This window comes from Pholcus phalangioides, unplaced genomic scaffold, assembly GCF_987345545.1.
Source record: "Pholcus phalangioides strain wild (caught in Gottingen) unplaced genomic scaffold, Ppha-v1.0 ptg000017l_1, whole genome shotgun sequence".
NCBI classification, from domain to species: domain Eukaryota; kingdom Metazoa; phylum Arthropoda; class Arachnida; order Araneae; family Pholcidae; genus Pholcus; species Pholcus phalangioides.
Window position 1 is genome coordinate 36,453,308 of NW_028301610.1, and position 19,361 is coordinate 36,472,668.

Below are 19,361 nucleotides of genomic sequence, written 5' to 3' on the forward strand. Positions count from 1 at the left end.
CACAAAAAATATTCTTTCACCTTTTTGATATATATCACTGTGGAATGCTTTTGTTTTGTACCAGAAGCAAAGAGGAAAATACTCTCATTTAAATTTTAGACTTGATTTGGTTGATCACCTGATCGAAAGGCTTAGAACAGGGAATGAGAAAATAGGACGACAAGGAATTTTGTAAAATCCATTATCTTATGATTAACTGAAAGACACTTTTTAAAAGTGATTTCTTCCACTGAAAATAAACTGAGACAAACAAGGCAGTGCTTTGTGTGTTGCTCAAAAACGAACAATAGTGGAAAATGGGTGAGAAAAGAAACCAGATATTTTTGTCCATATTGTGATATAGGACTTTGCTTATCTCCATGTTTTAAAATTTATCATGCAAGAGCTGAGTTTTGAAATGAAATAAAAATGTAATTATTAAAAAAATGCATGCTTTTTTCTGACAGCCATTTCTGTAAAGTGTTTTTTCCAGTTCTGCAAGTTGTTCATAAAAAAGCCAACTTTAAGTAAAAATGTCATTTTTTTTGCTGTAATTAAAAATTAGCATAAATTAACAAATATAATAGTAGTAATAGTTCTGACTGTGGATTTGAATTTATGTAATTGATTTGAATACAAAATGGTTTATCAAAAAATGTGTCTTAGTTTTGGACACAATATGGCAAAAAAACAAAACTTAAATTGTTAAGCATTGCAAAAATCCACTTTCGTTCCCCCTTATTGCTAAATTTTTGTACTTTTTCCCATCTTTATTCGTCATTTGTAGAATTTCATGCCTTCATGGCAGCATTTCTCAATCTATGTTCTACAGATCAGAGGTGGTCCATGAAGATGGTTAATGATACTCACATAGGTTTGAACTGAAAAATTAATACCATATGCTATAAATTACTAGTCTATTGAGTTATTTCAGAAAGTTTAGTGATCTTTGGATTCAGAAAAGGTGAGAAACACTGCTTCTCATGGTAGTTAAATCAAGCTGAAGATGGCATTGAGTGATGTTAGTTCAATTATGATCACTCTGTATATATGTTATGGCCACTCCACAAAATGATTACTACTTCCATTATAATGGAAGGCGTTGATCTGGTGTCGCATCAATGCCCTCCATTCTATTTCCCTACCACACTTCCATTTTAGAAGACATCTGAACGATATTCAATGGCACCAAGTTAATCATATGACATCACTTACAACAGATGGCAACAATTCTGACATCAGAAATGAGAATCACATGCTGAATTGAAACAACACTGATCCTACGGACAGTCATTCATTTTGACCACATTTTTTCTTCAATATAGAAACTTTCACCTTAAAAATGGAACCTATGAGTGCTGAAACATGTCAGTGTTTTTTAAATTCTTTATTTGCCTGCAGTACTTTGTTTTTCTTTTCTAGTCTTTGGCAAAATTAGTGATTTCAATTTCAAAGTCACACACATGATCATAATAGATAAATTTCCCAATGAGAGATGGCTGATAAAAATATACAGTCTAGAAAATATTTGGTTAAACATTTATATATAGGGGATATCATCTGAAGAAATGAGATTTGTGTAGGAACCTGTATCCAGAAACATCACTGTGAGCAGCACTGTTTATTAGTATGCTGGAGTTAAAATTCCAAGCAATTCTATATCTTTCTGTGGGTATGGGGCTACCAAAATCCTTCAATACCTGAATTTAAAACAAAATTCAATTATGAGTTCCAATTTTAAAAAATGAAATTATTCTACCCCACAGTTACATAACAATATTCTTTCTTGGCATTTGAAGAACCAGTCACGGTCACCCCAATTTCAAGCAAAAATAAAACCTGCAATTACTCTTTTTTTGTATTTCTGCTTTTGGGCCTTCATAAACTTGGAAATGTCTTATATCAGATAGATTCTGACTTGATCTTTATTTGTGTTCCCTCTTCTTTTCTTCACAAACTTTCATTTTTAGTTTTCTCTATTCCTGTAATTGTATAATAGGTTTTCATTGTGATCTGCTGCACTGAAAAGGAAAATCAATCAAAGATTGTAACAAGTTTGTCTCACTTGTAACCTCAAAATGCCCTCTGATTTATATACGAGCAAAAGACCTCAGAAACCCTTTCGATCAAAAATGCTGCATTTCTTGTCCTATCTTTTTGTGTTCATAAGTCGTTTTTGCACAGTCATAAATTTAGGGAGTAAACTTTTTTGCCTCAAGCTCCAAAAAATAGTTTTCATAGCATTACAGTTTTAGGATTTTTAATGGCAGGATTCCTAGTAAAGCCAGTTAGAAGTTGGAGTAGCTCTTATCTTTTTCTATTTCCTTATTTTCTTTCCCAAGAAATGTTTGGGGATATTGGATAAATTTTCAACAAACATTTTCCCTTTAATTTGATAATTGGTTTATATTTTTCATTGCAAGTATTACTGTGTTGCAACAGTAATTTTCCTAATTTCCCTACAGTTTTGCTGGATTTTGGGAATTGGAAATCAAACAATTTCTGAGAACAGGGTAACATATGTATGTGATTCTTTCCACAGTTTTCTGTAGCATTAAGATGCATTCCAGTGACTGAGAGGTCTCACTGAGATTTCAGTCTCCCACGTATGGTTAGTTAATTCATGGAAACCAATGTGTAGTATACAATGAAGAGATGTGTTGATGACTCGTCTGTTTTCCATTTCATAAAAATGTTTTTGTGCCAGCAAGTTGCTTGTGCTAGTAATTCATGTTTTTGTGTTAATCATCAATTGTGGTTAAAAAAAATTGTAAAGTTCAATTGTTTTAATATACCCTTATGATTTTAGAAGTTCCTGTTTCTAAAAGACCTAAATTATTGGCCCGGAGACGTAGAACTCCTGACGGTGTTCCAGAAATGCTGTCCTTACTACCACCATCTACATCTATTGGAGATGATGGGTAAAATTTTATACTTATATTTTTATCAATAAGCAGTAATACATATGCATCACTACTTGTGGTTGTAAATTCAATCACCTGATAAGCCTATATACACACAGACATGGGTTTTTCAAATGCATTAATGCTATTATGCAACATTAATTTTACCTTTTTTCCTTTATTGGCCCAGTTCATGTTCACAAATATAATATTCATTATATCTCGCTTACTAACGTAAGTGTTACTTAAAATGTTGAATATTATTAGTTAATATTTTATTAAATGTATAAAATCACATGAATAAAAGAAAATTCATCTATATCAGTGATTCCTAAAAGATTTGCTGCAACACTCAAGGATACCATGAAATCAGGGTGGGTATAAGCTATTTCAAGGGTAAAATTGTATTGAACATAATAATAATTTTGATTCGCAATCAGTGTCAGTGCATTTCTAAGATGCCATCCAGGGAGCTTTGAGATCAATTAGGGGTACTGCAAAATATTTGAAATTCTTGAGGGTACTGCTACAGTTGATTGTAGTTTTTAGTCACGTTCACACAGTTCTTGTTTTGATCAAACATTGCAATGAGAGTTTCAGACTTACAGCAAGAAAGTAATCGACCAATTTTTTCCTTGTGTAATTATAATATCAGTATTAAAAGTCAGATGTTTTTGTTCTTTTATATGGCATAGGGGAAGTTTTGTCATTGATTTTACTTAAAATAATACTGAAAGTATTTTATTACAGCTAAAAAGATGTATAATTGTCAATTCCTTTTTTTCTTAGAGAGGATAGCAGCAGCGCCAGTTGGATGTCTCCTAAAAAGCAGTCTACACAAGGTCCTCCTGCTTATCTCTTGGCTAATTTATTATCTACACCAGGAACACATTTAGCAAGCTCACACAATGATACTTCACCTGGGGCGATTCATTGCTTCCAGGATGAACATGGTATTATTTTATGGCCATATTTTTTTTTTCCTTTTTTCAGTTTTGTTGTTGTGCTGGGAAACTTAGAGCAAGGCTTTTTAATGATTCTGAATTTTTTCTATATCCCAACAGTCCATTTTATTTTAATAATTTATTTAAACTAAATTTTTTTTTTTTGCATTTGTCTTCATCATAAAATTTGTCATCAGATATTTCTCTAACTTGAAAAATTAAAAGTGATAGTTAAACCAGGGGTTCTCAAACTTTTTCCATTGCTGCACCCCTTTACCCTTTTTGATGCTCATCCGCGAGCATTGCTGGCTCCCTAAAGCTGTTTAACAAAGAATATTTTTGAAAACCTTTGTCAGGATCACAGCGGCTCCCCTGATAAAGGTTGGAAGCACACCAGGGTGCCACGGAGCACAGTTAGAGAACTCCTGGGTTAAACCATCATCTTGAGGAAAGGTTGTAGGATATGCTGATGAAATAACTAGTTGTCTAAAGTTCCCTGTAAAATGCCAGCCGTTAAATTGATCAAAATATGACGTATCAACTTATAGATTAGATAGTACTAAATTTTTTGGTACAAATTATTAGTACAAAAATTTAGATTATGTACAGACAAAGTCTTCATGCAACAAAGGTACTTTGTTCCATTACAAAATTTGTTAACTAGGTAATTTTTAATATGCACTGGTGTTCAAAATCAATAGAATTCACACATTTTGTCAAATTAATAAAATGTTAATGGGCAGATTTTAATAAAATTGGTTTATGGATACACAGTTATATAAGAGAGAAAAAAATATGCAACAGTCTGGTACACACTTATGATCTCTTCCATAAAACTTATCTATGCAAGGATGTCTGAAGCCTCCATGTTGCTATATCAAACATGAAATTGTTAGTCTCCATTCACAGTCATATAGCTCTCACAGTACGACATCATACTGCAAACGAGGCAGTTGAGTCTCTGTGTGTAGCAGTTGTTCTCACCACTGTAGCAAACACAGCGAACAAATATCTTGAAACTGAGAATATTTGCAAAATTTATTGGTCAACTATAGATCTCCATATCTAAACTTCATTGAACACATGCCTGAGACATTCTTGGAAAGGCAATCGCAGCTAGCTATCCCTTTCTGTGAACCATCCAGAAGCTGAAAACTCCATGCTGCAGGAATGGGACTTTATTTTCAGTATCATATTGCTCTGCGAGAGCTGTATGACTGTAAATAGGCCCCATAACCCATATTAGAGTAATTTTAAATTTGATCTTCCAATGGGATTTTTGACCTTCCTGATCTGTTAAACCTTACTAATGATATCATGAGTGCATACCACGACTGTTGTGTATGTGACATATTTTTTTCTCTTATTACCTAAGGTATAACTGTGTGTTCATTTATCAAACTTCATTAAAATTTCATTACTTTTTTAACCATTGGAAAAAAATTAAAATAGATTATTGCGTGAGTATTTGACTCATTACAATATTCCAATGCATTAACAAACAATAATTAATATAGTGACAATACTGATATTGTCCTTTCATGGTGGAAAAAAAAATACAAAAATGAATAAAGTACAATGAAACTCCTCTAAGACAGTCACTCTGCATTTTGCAAAAAACTGGCCATCTGCAGAGGTGACCGCCAAATAGGGGTCGTATGAGTAGTTCTAAGAAGAAAAAAGTAGAGAGAAAAACCTCTCCAACTTTTTTCCCCTTTTTTTCTTCTTTTTACCTTCTATCATGATCGCATGACCTTGAAAAAGTGGTTTTACTACTTTGTACACTGTACTGTATTGATATACACACGGGTTGTTGAAGAATAAGATCAGGAATATCTCTCTCTAGTCGGTACTTTCGCGGCTATCTCCCGTCATTCAAAGACAGCATCTATATGGCATAAATTTGTCTTGATCCTACAAAATTGCGAATGCATATTTTTTTTAAAAATCGGAACGCCCATTCAAATTGTAGAAATTTCCCGACATCACGGGAAAAACCAAATCTAAAAACTCTCTTGAATATTCACAGTTTTGTCATCTAGCTGCTATGTGATAGTCACTGTTTCGCATCGGGAAAATCACAGGTGTGTATGCAGAATTGGCTTCTGGAGGGACAGGTGGATCTAATTCTTCACAAAGTTTGGGTCACTAACACTGGAAAACAATTTTAAATTAACAGATAGTATAAAAGAAATTATTTTATTCCAATATTTTAAATTCTCTACAAAAAATATTTATAATTTTTGATCCTCACGGGGGAGGGACAGGTGGGTCTAGTGTCCCGGACTCTGGACTAGAGGGGGCACCAAATTCACTCTTTATAACTGCTTCTTCTACATTACATGGGTGTGCCAAAATGTATGGTTTTCTCATTTGAGAAAGTATCTGGTTGCGGCGCTAGATGGATGGCACCCTTACTGAACACAAAACACGTCAAATGCTGGGCACACACACATAAGCAAACTGTTAAGTTTCTCCAACACAAGTCTGACATAGCTCCCATATTCAGGTGTGAAAATATGTGGCAGTTAAATGGCAACAGATCAGAGGGGAGGACTATCAGGGAGGAAAAAAAATCATTTAACCAGGAAAACCAAAGTATGAATAGGAAATCAGAAGATAAGTGTCTGAGAGAGGAGAATCGAATTTGCTTTAAAAGATATTGAAAATGTTAAGATTTTTTTAACACAATGTGAAATCAATCAGGGAATTTATAGATTGATTTATTAGTAAATATATAAATTATGCCTCCAGCTGTTAATTAAAGTGGATCCTGCTTGTAACGTTTTTCAAAAAACTGTCATAAAAAACATTGTAAACAGGAAAACATTTTAAACGGGAAATCTTAATGAGAACTACTTATTGTTAGGGCCACGAAAATAAGTTGTACAAAGTGGAAAAAATTTCTAAATGGGAGAAATATTATAAGCGAATCTACTCTATATTTGTTTTAGATTTATTACATGTGCGGAATTCCATACGTTAAATTCTCAGTGCTAATGAGCTTTTTTGCAAACTTTTTCTATTAGTACAATGAAAGTGAATAAACCTTTTTTTATTTTTGATAGAACATGTTTTTAGAAATGAATTACTTGATTCACAGATACCTCCTCCTCCTACCCAGAACATGACCCACCTCTCAGTCTCAATGATTGAAGAAATATAAGCAGGTGATCAAAGACCTGGGGCATGCTGTAAGAAAATTCATTGAGATGCCGGTGAATTATGAGGGAGGGGGCATAATTTTTTTTCAAGATAAATTTTTTTTGAGAGTTACCCGCTTTCACTCAAAAAGGACCCAGATTTTTTGAATAACCAGTGAAACCTCGCTACAATGATTCTCGATATAACAATAAATCACTCTACAACAGTATTTTTTTAAATTTATTTGGAACAACATATAGCATGTAATGTTAAACTTCCCTCGATACAACTATATCCCTTACTAAGATAAACCCATCTATAACAATATTGTTTTAAGAGGATTTTGAAACCACTGCAACATTTATTTTTATTTTTGTTTTACTTGAAATATCCTTCAGTATAATTTTTAACTCATCTCACATGTTATAGTTCTTCCGAGGACGTCTAATAACACTGATATTGGGTATTACCTAATCACCGAAAGTGTTCTCTGTCTCTAATTTTTGTGTGATACACCAAAGTGTATTGTGATAAACCCTTTTATAGAGGCAATACACATCTAGCTAAATTTCTTTCATAAGCTTATCAATTAAAATATTTTGCAGCAAATAAGTACTCGAAAGTGCATTTTTTGGTGATACTAAGAACATTGATTTAGAAAAATTGCCAACAGCAATTTATATTTTGATGGCATGTGATGATAATGTTGCCTCTCGATATAACGATAATTCCTCTGCCAAGTTATTTTTTTCTTCATCTGATATCATGTATATCAAGGTTTAACTGTATTTTATATGCAGAACTTTAAGGAATTGATCGGATGATCTGGTATTTAAACTGTATTATCTGGGATCTGCTCTTTCTTTATAGCAAATAACATACATTGTAACATATCACCCTTATGGGGTTATATGTTCCCTTTATTGCCAATGTTATGTCACCACTAAACCCCTAGCAACTAACATTATTTGACGCCCGGGAGAAGAGTCATGAGTCAAGAGTCATTGAGTCATGGGATTAATGAACATATATTTTTTGTTTATGTATAATATTGTGTTATTTCATTGTATTAAAATAAATGTGGTAAAAAGAATTACATTGTTATTAAGTACCTTGTCTCACGGGCGGAAGTACCTGCTGGCTTCTGTTTCATAACTACAGTTCCATGATCGCAAATTGAAATTGCCATGTAAACATTGTGGAGAAGGGTGATCAATTTCCTCCATTTTGTTGAGACTGTTGCCACTGAAAGGTAATACAGTTCAAAAACAATTCATGCCACATGTCCATATGCAAATCAATTGAATGACGTCATCAGTTTTTCTTCATGTGCCGACGGCTAACAGTACTCTGATTGGTCTGAAGACAAACCCATTCTCTTCTACTATATATAGTTCGGGCAGACGCAATATCAAGGCATTCATTCTTCCAGCGTTCGTTGTGAGCAGCTTTGGGTGTAGAGCAGTAACACTCTTCACCATAACGAACTAACATCATGTGATGTGTTGCAACCTACTCTAACAATGTTTGATTAATATTTACAAGTGAAGTGCATCATGTTACTCTGGCTGGTCTGGGTAGTTAGTCCTTCTTAATTATAATTTCTCTCGTTTATTCATCGATGATTTCATAAGTTCTATTTGTGCTAAAGTGGGGTTCAACTTGAGTATCCGACATCCTCCTATATGGTGTGATATACGTCTGCTTGTCTACAAATCGGTCTTCCACTATTTACTTGGAACTCATTACAAATAGTGATGGCCATCATCATTTGGTGAGATCATTGAGATCTGTTGTGTTTTCATCTACTAATTAATATTCTGATGTTATTGTGTGCCACGTTCTCGATATGCTGATTCCTGGATTGTGATCGTGAACTCTCATCCCGTAAAATGGATTGATTTTCCTACTGTCATCTGGCCCTACATAGAAATCATGGTGATTTTTCCGATTAAGAGGATTTTCATCAACTTAAACCGGTGAGATCGTTCTTTGTTATATGTCAAGATTATGGTTAATATGATTTAATGATAATGTGGAATTAATTAGAAACTAATTTAATTTAATCGTATGAATTACATGTGAATAAATGACTTATTCTGATATTTGCCAATGTTTATCTTGAATTTGGCTGATGATTTTACTACAACATGTTAAAAAGAGAAGGCAGGCTTTCATGGCTAGAGTTTATAATAAATTTCATACCTTTCGAGGCGGGATCTGTTATGATGTGTTCCAGGCTTCTTTGAAGCAGATGTATCAACTGCAGTAGTGGATGAAATCTTCAGTGCAGTTTTGGACAAGTGAGGAGACGAAACAACCTCCTTGGATGTCCGTTGTCATTCAAGGTGGCCTATTTAGAGGTGGTTGCCTATTTAAGTTTCACTGTATATTATAGCGCAATGTAAGTAAGCAAACATGAACTGTTGCTTGTTAATATATTATGATATTGTAATGAGCCATGCTCAACAAACAATGATCTAGTATCTAAAAAAAGTTGAAATTACTAGGTTTGGAAAAACTAGATTTGGTCTTCCTGACTAAACTGACTAAATAGGTCAAGTATTATAGCCAGATAACTTTATTACTTTGCCTAAAGCACAGTAGTGGTGTGACTTAGTTAGGTTTGTGAAACATTTTGTTTCATTAGAAAATTTATCTTTTGCTTCATTGTTTTTTAAAGTTATTAAAAGCCTCAACACTGCTGATTCTCTACCTTCAAGATATTATTCTAGAGTGATTTTTTTTTAAGGTGGGGATCCATTGTAGACAGAGTTGATTTCCTCTCTTATCTGTTGTCATTGTGCGCAGCCCTAGCTGTTTGTTGTGTTTTTGAGATGAATGTTTTTCTTTAAACTTCTTTGCTATATATGTATACAGCTTTTATGTTTTTATGCTCAGTGCAGGGTATGACTTCCTCCCTGGGCTTTAAATGGATGGAGGCAAGTGGTGATCATGGGGTAGGGAAACTTTGGAATGATGTAGTGGGGAAAAATGCTTTCAGCTTGCCCTCTTGGATTTTAAATTTCTGGATCAAAACTATAATGCTCTGGGTATCAAAATTTAGAGCAAGTGATTCTGTGTTAAAAAGTGCATAGATGGGTTAGCTACCACAGTGGTTCATCAACACGATCTCGTTAATCATATGACAGTTTGCTGTGCAACTTGTGCATCTGGTAGAGGTGACCATACATTCCATTAGCCTCATTTCAAGCACTGTCTTGCAATGAGAGTTTTGGAAATTCCTACAATCACTCAAAATCGTGAGTGGGTAATTTCATTGTTTTATGCTAATAAATATTGACATAACTGTCTTGCATTCTGTACACATACCAAATTTCATTAACTCTTTAAGCAGCTTTTGTAAATTTCACTGGTGCACATTATAATTGGTACAGTAAAAATAACCAAACCCTGTGTAAATTGCCACATCTTTCTTCAAGAATAATAATTTTTTTTGTTATTAAGCAGTTTATAGTGTTTTCTCCCTAACTCTGAGAATATTAAAAAATTAAAAGGAAGAGAAACACTCTATTTTTTCTATTATTTATACTGTGCCCTTATTCCTTCATAACCCCAAAGGGAAGGGTGAGAAAGGTATATATCATGTCTCTCTTTTTCTGTTACCAAAACGTGAACAATATCTAACTCCACTGCCTGTTGATCGACAGGTTCAGAGGAAATTTAAAACATGTTCTCAATAGATATTTCATTACAAACATGTTTGAGCCATCGTTGCTGAAATAAGAGGACTGTAAAGAGGTGAGATATCTCGTAATTGCCAAAATACAAAGCATGAGGTTAGGCAAGATGATTGCCTTTTTACGGTTAAATTTGTATATTTTGAGAAATTCGAAAAACACAAATTTTTTTCTCCTAATTTTTAAAACTAATGCATTGTTACACAACAGATTTCTTCTCTGACTGAAGTTAATATTCATTTTGTAACAAACCATAGTTAAAACAATTAAATAAATGCTTAGAGAATTTTCATGGCGAAAGAAAAATAATAAAAATTTCCCAATGACCTGGGATTTTCAATAATTAAGATATTTGTTTTATGTTAATAGTTTTGTTATTGATTGCACATAATTTCATTTTTAATATAAATGCAAAATCTTGACCATAGCAGGCAAATTGCCTAATGAAGTAGCTGACTGAATTAATATTCTGTTTTATAAAGGTACATATTAAAGCACTAATCAAACAGATCATCTTATTGATTATAATTTTTGTTAATTGCATTTTTAATTGGGTTGCTATATATTTTTTGGAAATATGACATCCATATTTTTATGGGCATCTTTTTCTCAGCCACCTCGTTGGGCATTTTGCCTGTTGTGGCATTGTATTTGTATTTGTATCCCTTCAAGACAGGTTTTCATCTCGTACAGTGGCTTTCTTGGACAGGTTTCACTATGTGTATGTATATATATATATATATACCCATAACAAATAGATGTCAATTATAAGTACAGTAACCTAAAGTTATGGAAAAGAATAATGAAGGAACAAAGAAATTTAAGAAACTAAAACTGGCAAAGAACTAAAAAAGTGAGATAAACTCTGCTCGTTAATAAAATAAATGTGGCTATCATCAATTAAGAGTAAGTATCTTCTAAATGGATCCTTACATGAATATAATATTTCTTTTTAAATGTGTCAATTGTGGTAAAGTTCATGACAACCAGGGGAATCTATTGCATTTATTCACAAATTGGTTGAAAAACAAAAACTTTTGACACCACAATCTTTCAACTGTCTGTTCAAAAAACAACAACAATCTGGTAGTTACTAGAAAAAAATTTCTCCACTAAAACATGTTCAACAAGTTTATCAGAATTAGTGAGAATCAAATCAAAAATAGAGGTCTCCCAATAGATTCTGCAACCAATCATGAGAAAATCTTTCTCTTAACGCATTGTTGGATGACGTACGTTAAAATGTTTTGCAATTTGTCACTTGAATACGGGTCATGTAAAAATACCTATTTAGTAGACTTGTGGTGGAGAATGGGTGTCATTTAACCCTAGGTAACTCAACATTCGTCTAATACACTACTGACTCCTGCCAGTTTTGTGAATTCAAGATGTTCCCATTGTTCAGTAAAATAATTTTTTTAATATATATATTTTTAGTTTATTTATTACATTATATTTTTTTTGTATTTTTTAATTGAAATATTACGATGATTCTCATAAGTAACACTATTTTGTTTGAAATAAATAAAGGAAATATAAAGATATATACTTGTTTTTAATTCGTAGTCTATATGAGTCGAATGATTAGTTACTGAGTAACACTGATTTAAGTTTAGTTAGCTAGGAATAAATATGGGCCATTTTAAGTGCTTATGATGTTTGTACTGCTTCTACATAGATAGTAAATACGCAGGTATAAACATTTCTGGAACAATAGATTAGGTATGGGGCAATGTAGTGATTGAAGATAACAGTAAAAGAAGTTATAAAAAAACACCATACCTGCAAATACGAATGACTAAATTCTTCCAAAATTCACAAAAAATCACCTCTACATGCATGCGTCCACGGTGCAATATACCTGCATACATTGTGTTAACGATTCCTAGCAGAAAAATTCTAATATTGATAGTTGTGTATAGTTACATTTTTTATAATCATGATACAACTCATTTGTATTTTTTTTTTTTTTGTATTCTTGTTACTTGTTTGCCTTATTGTATTGTTCTTGTTTTGTATTCTTAATTTATCTGATATTTACATTTGTTTTCCAGGAAATTGGCTCACATACACATTTGATGAAAACAGCACGGGTATAGCTAGGGGTTTAAGTTCAGCAGTTGATGTGAAGTTACTCGAAATGATGATAGATTCCAAGTGGTATGGATTTAATCATTAATTTAGTTTATACTTTCTACTAACAATGCTATATTTTTTGAAATTTTCATTGAAAAACTATCATTTGTAATGCTTATTATGCTGTATGGAATCTCAGTCTATACCATTCCAGTTCAACAAAGATACTAGTGAAGTGCATCATGCTACATAGCGGAGATGTCCTCCGCTATGAATTGAATATATATTATTAAAGCTTATCTTGCTTGTATATTTTCATAGCTTTAAGTCACTATAAATAGCCGTGGCTTTGTCAAGTTAATATTATTAATATTTTATATTCATTGCAATATGTTTTTTAGGGAAACGGTCTCACAATCTTCTCGTAGTTCACGGTCAACTGTCATACTAGACAGCCCCACTGCAGTTCTACATGCACCAAAGCCTTCTAGTCCAGTGTTCCCAGATGTTGATTATCTGTGTGCAGATAATATTGTATCATCACTCCCACAAACTTCATCGTCTACATCAAGAGTATCTGGAAATGACTCTAGAAGAACTTTTACCAGAGGTCCACGAACGCCTTTGCAACTGATTGCTGAGTCTCTTCTTAGTCGTGCTTCCCAATCTGTTCCTACAAGAGAAAGTGGTGATATACCAGCAATAGTTACTAATTTATCACAGATTGCTAGCTCTCAAACTGGTACTGATACAGACACTCCATCTAGCTGTAGAATTCAGGTGTATGAACCCAGAGTTAATCACCAAAAGCCAAAGCATTACTACAAATATTGGATCCTGCCATTCAAATTTTTCAAAATACATTTTGATAGACTTGCTCTTCTTGCACTTCTCGATAGGTGAGTGAATTTCAGTTATGAATATTCTATTCACAAAACATACATGGTTTTGTAATGTGTTTTTTTAATGAACTACAGTCAAACATGATATAATTTTTTTCCTTTGTATAATCATTATTAATTTGCATCATTTTGTAGTAAAAAAGATTCTTTCACAGGCACTGAAATTTGGGTGATAGGTTCCTTGAGCCCTTTGTAGAAACTCCCAAAGGGGGAAGTTGTTGTAAGCCTAGTCTCTCTCTCTATCCAATTATTTTATGAATACTTAATATCATCATCAACAACAGCCATTTTCAATCCACTGTTGGATGAAAGTCTCCTCTAAATTTTTCTATTCTGCTCTGTCTGATGTTTTAGCCATCCAGTTGACTCCTGCCACTTTCCTGATCTCGTCAATCCATCTTGCATGGGGACGCCTTCTCGGACATTTAACACCACAGGGGTAACAATCTAGAATACTTGTGGTCCATCTGTTGTCCTATCTTCTTGCAATATGTTCAGCCCATTTCCATTTCAAACATTTAATTATTTTCATGATATCATATACCTTTGTGTGGTTCCTTGCCCAAGTGATTCGTTTTCTATCTCTCCTTGTGATGCCTAGCATACATCATATAGTTGGTGGTTCCCTTTACTATGCGGCTCATCTAGTTCTTCATAAAAGTGTTCTACTTCTTTCTCAGAATAGCTTGTTGTTGGTGCATAGACTTGTATAATCTGTATCCGGTATCTGCTTGATATTTGCATAACCAGCTTTGCAACTCTATCAGATGTACTATCTAACTTAACGATGTGATCTATTTTTTATGAATGAGAAATCCTACTCCACTGGTTCTTCCATTATCTGTTCCTCTATAGTACAATACATATCCACTGGCAAGTTCGATTTTCTCCTCTCCTTTTCTTTTTATTTCACAGATGCCCAAGATGTCCCAATTTATTCTTTCCAGTTCTTCTTCCAACTCCTGCAAATGATTTTCTGAAGAAAGAGATCGTCCGTTATACGTGGCCAAGGTCATCGTCTTATGGTAGCCTGGTCCAATACATAACATACCACATGTATAATACATGTTGGAATAATATACCGCAGAATATATTGATGTCCACTGTCAAAAGAATTATGTATCATATGATATTCTAATTTTAAACTTTGCATAGAAAAAGTGAAAAACATTAATCAATTTGTGAGCTCTAATAATCTTAACCCTTTAAGTTGAATCGCAGAAATCACTAAATACTCTTTAAAATATCACGATACCCTCAATGTGGCTGAGGGTCACTGAAGGTATTCCCTACGGGATAGGAAACTCGCTAATGTAGTTCCTATCTTTAAAAAGAGTAGTAGGGTAACCCCCTCAAATTATCGCTCCGTTAGTTTCACTAGCTCTATCCAAAATACTGTTAATTATCATCAAAAGGCAACTTGGGAAGTTAATGGAGGATAATAATGTTTTGTTTGAAAATTAGCAGGGGTTCAGAAAGGGAAAGTCATGTGTAACCAATCTTTTACCTCTATGATTATGTGACTAAGGCTTTAGGAAGAGACAAAAATGTCAACATCGTTTATCTTGATTTCCCAAAGGCTTTAGATCAGGTCCAACATGGTAAACTCTTGAAACATTTACATGAGATTAGGCACAACTTATTGACCTGGATAGAAAGAATCATGGTTGCAGGACAGGTCACAGCAAGTTATGGTAAATGGGGAATTTTCTGATTGGATAGGCATCACAAGCAGAGTCGCCCAGGGAAGTGTCCTTGGGCTCGTACTCTTTCAATTTTTATCGATGAAGTGGATCAGGGAACTGATGGGATTGTTAGAAAACTTGCAGATGTTTAATTAATAGGTGTGTAGTTGGGAGTCAAAGTGATAGGGAGCTGCTCCAGGCCAACTTAAATAGAACTACAGCATGGGCAAATGAATGGAGCATGACCTCCAGCATTGACAAGTGCATGATTGCTCATTTTGGTTCGAACAACCAATGTATCACTTATGAGATAAGTGGGAAAACTATTTGGGATGCAACTGGGCCCACCAATTTAAGAATTCTCATTGATGAACGCTTTAGGTTTTCTGAACATTGTTCTGCTGTGGTTGAAAAAAGCAAATAGAATGCTTGATTTGATTCTTAAAAAGGTCTCTTCACATTCTCCCAGAGTCATGCTTTCACTTTTCCAAGATGCAGTTCATCCTGATCTAGAGTATGCCAAACGGTTTTGGAGACCCAAAGGTTTAGACAGTCCAAACATATACAATGGCCAGGACCTCTCAATCAATGCTGGATAAGAGTCCTGGAAGCAGCAACAATAATTTCCAGTTTATCATCAACACAATAGTGGGTCACAGCTCTCAAATCTCTGGTTGAATCATCACAAGTCATTATGATTGGTTTTGCTGTACCAAAATTTTCCTAGCAGTATATCAGATGATATTTGTTCTCAGATGTCTTCAAAGGACTGTTGATAAACCTTACTCCATTTCCAATTTTTGTTCTTTTGCAGGAGTTCGTGTAGGGGTGCACAAAGCATTTGCAAGTTCTTGACAAATCTACTGTAATACACTGAAGAGCCAAAAAAACTGGTCAACCTGCCTAATATCGTGTAGGGCCCCTGCGAGCACGCAGAAGTGCCGCAACACGACGTGGCATGGACTCAATTAATGTCTGAAGTAGTGCTGGAGATAATTGACACCATGAATCCTGCAGGGCTGTCCATAAATCCGTAGGAATAAGAGGGGGTTAGATCTCTTCTGAACAGCACGTTGCAAGGCATCCCAGATATGTTCAATAATGTTCATGTCTGGGGATTTAGGTGGCCAGCGGAAGTGTCTAAAGTCAGAAGAGTGTTCCTGGAGCGACTTTGTAGCAATTCTGGACGTGTGGAGTGTCGTATTGTCCTGCTGAAATTGTCCAAGTCCGTCGGAATGCATAATGGACATGAATGGGTGCAGGTGATCAGACTGGATGCTTACATACCTGTCACCTGTCAGAGTCGTATCTAGACGTATCAGGGGTCATATCACGCCAACTGCACACGCCCCATACCATCACAGAGCCTCCACCAGCTTGAACAGCCCCCTGTTGACACCTAGGGTCCATGGATTCATGAGGTTGTCTCCATACCCATACACGTCCATCAGCTCGAAGCAATTGGAACCGAGACTCGTCAGACCAGGCAACGTGTTTCCAGTCCAATGTCGGTGTTGTCGGGCCCAGGCGAGGCGTAAAGCTTTGTGTCGTGCAGTCATCAAGGGTACACGAGTGTGCCTTCGGCTCCGAAAGCCCATATCGATTATGTTTCTTTGAATGGTTAGCACGCTGACACTTGTTGATGGCCCAGCATTGAAATCTGCAGAAATTTGTGGAAGGGTTGCACATCTGTCACGTTTAATGATTCTCGTCAGTCGTCGCTGGTCCCGTTCTTGCATGATATTTTTCTGGCCGCAGGGATGCCGTAGATTTAATTTTTTACTGGATTCCCGATATTCACGGCACACTCATGAAATGGTTGTACGTGAAAATCCAAATTTCATCGATACCTCGGAGATGCTATGTCCCATCTCTTGTGCGCCGACTATAACACCACGTTCAAACTTACTTAAATCTGGATAACCTGCCATTGTAGCAGCAGTAACCAATCTAACAACTATGCTAGACACTTGTTGTGTTATATAGGCGTTGCCGACCGCAGCGCCATACTCTGATTGGTTCCATATGTCTTTATTTGTATGGGCATGCCTGTACCAGTTTTTTTGGCTCTTCAGTTTAGTTTACTGAACCTAAAAAAGATCTTAGTTCTGGAACATTTATTGGTGCAGGCAATTCACCGAGAGCTGTTATTCTGTCACCATCAAGCAGAATACCGTTTCTGTTGATTCTGTGTCCCAAGAATTTGATTTTTGCTTTAAACAACTGCAATTTAAATTTCTCCATCTTCAAGCCTGACTTTCAAAATATATCAAACACTTATCGAAGCCTTGATAAGTGTTTCTGTTCTGTTGGATACACCAACTGCAATATCATCCTGTAATCAGGTTGCTCTATTTCATTCTCCTCCCTTCATTCTGACAAGGAACTGAACCATCAATTTCTGGAAAATAATTGGAGCACATGATATCCCCAATGGCATGCTGATGTAACAGAAATAACCACTATGTGTCGAAATTATGAGATACTTCTATGAATATTTGTTGAGTTTGACTTGAAGAAATGAATCCTTTAGATCAGTGGTTCTAAACCGGTGCTCCGAGGCACCATGTTAACTACCAGGGACTCACCGGCACTTGAGAAAAATAAACAGTAAATTTGAAAAAAAAGAATTATAAATATTTTTTAATAATAAAAGTCAGTAACTTTTGATGAATAAATAAAAAATAGGCCTACAGAGGCTCCACCATAGAAATTATATGCCAGAAATAGCTCCATGGGTCAAAAAAGGCTGAACTGCTTTAGATCAATGACACTAAACTCTACACAGCCATTCAACTTTGCAACAATATCCTCAAATGTTGGATATGACTCAGTTATCATGTATGGGATTTATTGTGGATTTGAAATCACGTAAACAAATTTGTCTGTTTTTCTTTTTGACATAAACCACAGGAGAAGCCCATTCAACAATTTCATTCTTTACATCCAGTCTTTCTAGTGTTCTTTTTTTTACCAGTCGGTCAATTTCTTTGTCTGCAGCAACACGCAAGGCATAAGGAACGAGTCGTGCTTTCACAATTTTGGGCACCACATTCTCACTAAGCTTGATGTTGACTTTAAAGCTATTGACTGTTCCCATGTCACTGATCTCAAAAATGTCAGGATATTCCTTGAGGATTTGCGACACAGTTTCTGTTGGATCAGTATTTAAAGAATATATTGGTTCAATGTTGAACACCTTCATGAGATCTTTTCTCAGTATAGGAATACTATTTCCAGGCACCACTGTGATGTAACATGTTTAGTTGTTATACCGATTGTAATGTTCACTTATGTGTCATGGAGGACAGGAATAGGTTGGTCAGGGTATGCCAACAGTTGTTTTGACTCAGACAATCATGGTTTCTTGATTTTGGTTTAAAAAAACTTACAGAATTAATGATTCTCCTGACTCTGTCATACTGAAATTTGACACGCTATTTGTTTACCAAGGCATCAATTTCATACCTTTTATCATCTTGGCTGACATGAAAAATTTTATGCACAAACTCTCCACTTTTCCAGATTTTGCACACACTTTCTGGAAATGGCCTTTTTTAGAAAATTTTTTCACAGAGCATTTTCAGCTTTACATTCCTTCCCCCTTTTCTGTGTTTTGCCCATCGGATGTATACATTTTACTTGTCCATATGAACTTTTTTTCCCTCACGATTGGGCCATCAGGATCTCCTTTGATTTGTTTACCTTTTTATTTCCCGGTGTTATCATGACTGGTTATAACGTAGAGAAATCATGTTCAGGCTTTATCACAGATTTGACCGCTTTGTTCAGTAGAGCCGATTTGTAATTGACAGCAAATTTTTCAATTTTGTGAGTCACAGCTTTGTCAGCGTCTCCGCGAAATAACAGCTTTTGAATTCATGAGTCATTGATTACCAGAATGAGTTGGTCTCATAGATGCTCATCTAGACTATTCTTGAATTTGTTGTTTGCTAATGTTCTCAGAGCCGATGCATATTCCTTGACTGTCTCTCCATTATGATGATATTGCTGTGTGAACTTTGTT

At 34.9% G+C, this 19,361-nt stretch overlaps 1 protein-coding gene across 1 annotated transcript in view; it reads left to right on the top strand.

Annotated features, from left to right (window-relative positions):
* The window catches only part of pcx (pecanex), a 359,123-nt gene that overhangs the window by 157,963 nt on the left and 181,799 nt on the right, over positions 1-19,361 (top strand). The window contains exons 11-14 of the mRNA XM_089247188.1: positions 2,789-2,900; positions 3,672-3,835; positions 12,726-12,831; positions 13,149-13,646. Of these exons, the coding sequence (XP_089103314.1) occupies positions 2,789-2,900; positions 3,672-3,835; positions 12,726-12,831; positions 13,149-13,646 (880 nt within the window). The remainder of the gene's footprint in view (positions 1-2,788; positions 2,901-3,671; positions 3,836-12,725; positions 12,832-13,148; positions 13,647-19,361) is intronic.